The 5,608-nt window shown below is 43.2% G+C and overlaps 1 protein-coding gene across 1 annotated transcript; it reads right to left on the reverse strand.

Annotated features, from left to right (window-relative positions):
* Positions 1-2,185: 2,185 nt before the first annotated feature.
* LOC118424975 lies at positions 2,186-3,992 on the reverse strand. The gene is made up of 3 exons (XM_035833786.1): positions 3,937-3,992; positions 2,636-2,893; positions 2,186-2,406 (listed from the first exon to the last, which is right to left on the reverse strand). Exons 1-3 carry the CDS (start codon positions 3,962-3,964, stop codon positions 2,186-2,188), a joined length of 507 nt encoding a protein of 168 aa, XP_035689679.1. The 5' UTR covers positions 3,965-3,992.
* Positions 3,993-5,608: the final 1,616 nt, after the last annotated feature.

Raw genomic sequence — 5,608 nt, forward strand, 5'->3', positions numbered from 1 at the left:
AGATATCAAACCAGGAAGTTACGCTGCAGTACAAGACCTTCCCACATACCGAATATCAATACTATCCATCCAGGCGTTCTCAAATTATGCTGGTCTTCTACACACACACACACACACACACACACACACACACACACACACACACACAAACGCTACCCAAAATATAACCTTCTTGGCGAAGGTAATGATTAAATCAAATACAATTATAGTAATATAGTATAATATGAGATACAGTAGGTAATACACACCCTTCTCATGTCTGAGGACGAAGCTGTCAATCTCTATGGTCTTTACATCCGATCTCATTGCAGACGTGGACGAGTGCGCCAACCTACTACAACCTACTACTAAATAAAATGTTCTTGGCCTTCAGCTGGTGAAACACATCTTCTATGGCGTGTTCCACAGCACCCTGCTGGCTCTTTCTGTTCCCCGACTTGCCTGTCACCTTACTGGCGATATCGTGGGCAGTGGCATTGTAGACCCATTTCCACCTGTAGAACCCACCATTATTGCAGTTGTAAGAGATGTTTCTTCCAGCTATGGTAACCTAGGGGTTTGGACAGACAGACAGACAGGAAAACATCAGATGACAAGACGCTATATACGTTGGTGATCAGAAGCAATAAGCTTGTTCCAGGTTTTAACTGCGCATGCACATTGTGGGTAATATTCAAACGCTGAAGGCCCGTGGGACTTAATCAATAATATAAGCACACCCGGATGTGGTAATAAGCATAGCATAGACAAGAGCTAATGTATTGTATCGCGGGAGTGAGAGCGTAGGGGTTCCAAAACTACGTAATAACTACAGTATTACCTGTCCACTGCTGCCGTAACTGGTACTTCTGATGGTGTTGTATATCTCAGCTTCTGTAGCCAGCCTCTTCGCTTCTGCCTCTGCTGTTCGCCTTCTTTCCTCCTCTGCGGCTCTCGCTGCCTCCGCGCGCCTCTGAGCTTCAGCAGCTCTTTCAGCTGCCGCCCTGGCCTCTTCTTTCTGCCAATGGATAACCAGGTCATAGAGCAAGGTCACATACTAGGGGGCCAAAATCGTCCTTGACCTTCGTCCCCCTTAAGCCCCCTTCACACGAGAGCACGAATGAGCCGGAATGCCGTCCGAATGAATTTTTTTTCTATTCGTGGCAATTCCTCGCAATTCGTACTGTATTCTAAACATTCGTACTGCGTTCCAGATATTCGTCCCCGTTCTTTTGGCTGGCTCGAAAGTTTTTGACATGTCAAAAACTGTCGAGGTGCATTCGAAGTGTAGAAATATCGAATGGCATTCCAAATGGATTCTAATTGGATTCTAACTAGTCTAACTGCAGTCTGACCGCATTCTGTGGCATTCCAACATTATTCGAAACGTTTTTATCTCATTCGAAGGAGAACCGAAAAGGCAAGCCACTTCGAATCCTGCCCGAATGTGGCCAAAAGAATATCTCGAATGCAGTAAGAATTTCTAGAATACACTACGAATTCCCAGGAATAGAAAAGAATTTTCATTCTGACAGCATTCTGGCTCATTCTTTCTCGTATGAAGGGGATATCAAGTCCATTTGGAACCCCCGCTCGGAATGGCCCCGAATGTGGCACGAATTTTGCAAATACTTCATTCCGACTGGTTCGGCTTGATTCCTGCTAATTCGATTTCCATGTGAAGGCCCTTTAACACCAATTCACATACCAAGTACACTGTATCATTACAATCCATCAAGAGGCTGTTAAGTCATCCAGATCACAAATACCATAAACACAAACACACACACACACACGCGCGCGCAAGCGCGCACACACACACATATACGTGCACACACACACACACATACATACACACACACACGCACTAAAATATGCCTACATTTTCATGGGGTGAATATGAATAGAAAAACTGTTATTTATTTACAGTGGGGCAAACATGAAACTGAATTATCATCTTCTATAAACTATGACAAACAGAAAAACATCAGATGACAAGACGCTATATACGTTGGTGATCAGAAGCAATAAGCTTGTTCCAGGTTTGAATTGCGCATGCACATTGTGGGTAATATTCAAACGCTGAAGGCCCATGGGACTTAAGCACACCTGGATGTGGTAATACGCATAGCATAGACAAGACTTAATGTATTGTCTCGCAGAAGTGACAGCGTAGGGGTTCCAAAACTACGTAATAACTACAGTATTACCTGTCCACTGCTGCCGTAACTTCTGATGGTGCAGCTTTTGTAGCCAGCCTCTTCGCTTCTGATGAGAATGCCAAGACAGCGACTGCGGCGAGGATGAGTGAGTGAGTGAGAGTGACTTCTGCCTCTGCTGTTCGCCTTCTTTCCTCCTCCGCCGCTCTCTCAGCCTCCGCGCGCCTCTGAGCTTCAGCGGCTCTTTCAGCTGCCGCCCTGGCCTCTTCTTTGTACCAATAGATAACCAGATCATAGAACAAAGTCACATCATGTGAGCCTTCGTCTTCCTAGCACCAATTCACATACCAAACACACATCATTAATCTTCATGCCAGAGCCTTTTCATACGCTATAACACATATAAGTCACAAGCCACACCTAATAATCGACATAGCCGCGTGATCGGCAAATTGTGCTGGAAAATGGGCTTCCCAAATAAGCGGATTTTACTGTACCTAGATATTTATCCTTAAGGTCGTCCGCAACAGTCTGTAAGTTTGCCTCAGACAGAGCACGCATCAGTGCTTCCATGGTGGCTCTCTCTCCACCTCGCTGATACCATTCCTCCAACATGTCCATACAGCGGGACTTGTCATCCCTGTTTCTACCGTCAATGTTAGCGATGTCTGCCCCCACAAACCCAAGATGGAAGGCCAGGTCCTTCCAATCCGAGCTGACTTTTTCCTTGACGAAAAAGAAGTACTTGCGAACGTCTGCAAAGTGTTAAGAAACAAATTAATGATCATTATATGCATGTTATTCTTTCTTACAAAGATTAATGTCAAAGATTAATAATTCTATTATCAAGCACTTGTTGACTTCTGACATTTACTATAGAAACACATTTTTCCGCAACTGCTATGGCCTATTGTACAGATATACACATTTTGTATAGATAGACGTTTTAATGTAGATGTATGTATGTGTGATCTTTTGTGTGTCTATGGGCTTTATACATGAAATAAAGAATAAATAAGCATGGCCTCCTTCGGTCAATATTGACCATGGTAAAATCCTAATTGATATCAGCCCTACAGCGTCGGCTATGGCTAAACGGTCCTAGATATTGCGAATGACAGTCTCTGTCAAATAGGGCACATCTGTAAGCTGACTTAGGTCTGCTCTTGATTATAAGTTACTATTATTAGTTACTATCAATGACTATTAGTTATTACTATCGATCCACCGTTTCGTGGGGCGTAGTTCGGCCCAGTGGTTAGACAAACGCGCTCCGGATTTAGGGGTTACTAGTTCGATTCCTATCACTCCTTGCTAGAGATTGTGTCCCTGAGAGGGGCACTTAACTAGTCTCCAAGCAGACCTGTGCCTGCTGGATAAAAAAGAGAATAATTTGGCCAAAGAGGGACATATGATTTGCCATGGGATCTTTTTGCAGTCTGCCGGACAGTTTACTCCTATGCCAATAACTCCTAGTACTAGGTTTTTATTCCTAACCAAAAGTCAGAATCCTATCACTATTCAGCCAGGCCGGAGTCCGATAGAGACTACAACTTAACACGACTTTCCCCAGGCCATCCATGTGTAGAAATGGCCACCCTACTTTGGTTGGAGAGGTAAAAGACCTCCAATGAATGTGCCCTAGACATAGTGAAATTGGAAAAACACTTACTCTATCAAAGGATTCAAAAAGGCAAGGAGTGCACGTTTTTGCATTGACTTTTTCGCCTGTGACACAAGGAGAGGGGTCAATATTTCGCTCAGGCACGCTCAGTCCTTCATAAGAAATAAATCTTACCTTCTAGATCTCGGCGGCGCTCTGCCATCTTCAGAATTTCTTCGTGCCAACACCCACCAATACTGGTGGAAATTCCCAATAAAGGCCATTCCATTCGACCTACGGGGGTGTACGTCTCTATCTCTATCCACCACGTCTTTTGTTCTACCACTTACGCCATCAGTTTACTGCATTTGAAATTTTCTAAAGCCTTTGGGTGACAGGGGGTTTGATTGTTCAATCTTAATTGCTTCCGTATCAATGTTGGTATATAAGGACGCCGTGTTTTACCCTGTGCTGTATTGGTATGGTCCCATTGTTCTGTGCTATCAGACAGGTAAATAGAGAGAGGTTCGAAGGTGAAACTATCACACCTGTATGACGTAACGTTCTTTTTTTATTTATTTATCTATTTCATCTTGAAACAGATGGGTAGCCCCTACAACAGTACATAGTTGATTTCCAAGGGGGCCCATCAAACATACATGTAAAATAATAAATACAGGACAAAACGTGGTTACAATCAGTCAAACTTTGAACATCGAGGGACAACATACAGTACAGAAAACATAAAACCGGTGCGTCAAAACATAATCAGTGTCCATACTCATGTCGAAAACGTTCCAAGGTCAAAATCAATATGTCAATAGATGGAGTGGAGGTCAGAGGTCAAATCATATATCAAATCATGTGTAAATCGAAAATTAATGAAACTGAAATTTACAAAGTATGGATAGTAAATCATATGTAAAGATTGAACAAACAAAAAAATTAAAACAGTAAGGCACATCAGAGACAAAGGTGCTTTTCCATACTAAGTTCCAATATTACTTGAGGTCAGATATACATGTGTTCTTCAGAGCTGTTTTAAAGCCTTTTAGTGTTGTGATGTTTCTTATGTTATCTGCTAGTTTGTTGTACTGGCTAGTGCCAGTGTATGCAAATGTTTTTTGTCCACATGTGGTGGTGTAGCTTGGTGGGTGTAGTTTAGTGGTCTGCCTAGTGTTGTAAGTATGGATACGAGAGTTCTGCTGAAATGTGGCGGATAGGTATGTTGGTGCCAAGCCTGTCAGACATTTGAAAACCATAATGCACGTGTGCTCAAATCTCCTATCAGCCAGGTATTTCCAGTTGAGAGTTTGGTGGAGGTTCACAATGCTGATGTCCCGTTGCCTACGTTGTAGCACCACCCTTGCCGCTCTGTTTTGTAGTATTTGTAGTTGCCGTTGTTTGGTGGCCCCACAGGTTCCCCAGACAGTGTCACAATAGTCGAAAATAGGCAATATCATAGTCTTGTACTTTACTGCATTGCAAGATATGTATAAAACAAAGAATTCAATACCATATTCTATACGGGTGTGTGAATACAACTTTTTCATAACAAAATTATGATAACGGTGGAAAAGAAGTCTTGTTGTCAGGGTATTTGACTTAGAATCTTAAGGTCCTGGGTTCCAGTCCCTAATAAGCCTTGTGTGTTGTGCCCTCGTACCCCCCTCACATTGGGCAAAAATCGATCGGACGACGAGTCTGCGAGCTCTAAATAAAGTACGAGGAGGTATGACCCTGACGGGAAGGAGAGAACTCTGCCATTTCTTCGTCGGCATCAGGGTCATGCCTCCTCGTAATTTAAAGCTCGCAGACTCGCCGTCCGATCGATTTTCACCCAATGTGAGGGGGGTATTAGGAGAGG

Source organism: Branchiostoma floridae, chromosome 10 (genome assembly GCF_000003815.2).
Source record: "Branchiostoma floridae strain S238N-H82 chromosome 10, Bfl_VNyyK, whole genome shotgun sequence".
NCBI lineage: Eukaryota > Metazoa > Chordata > Leptocardii > Amphioxiformes > Branchiostomatidae > Branchiostoma > Branchiostoma floridae.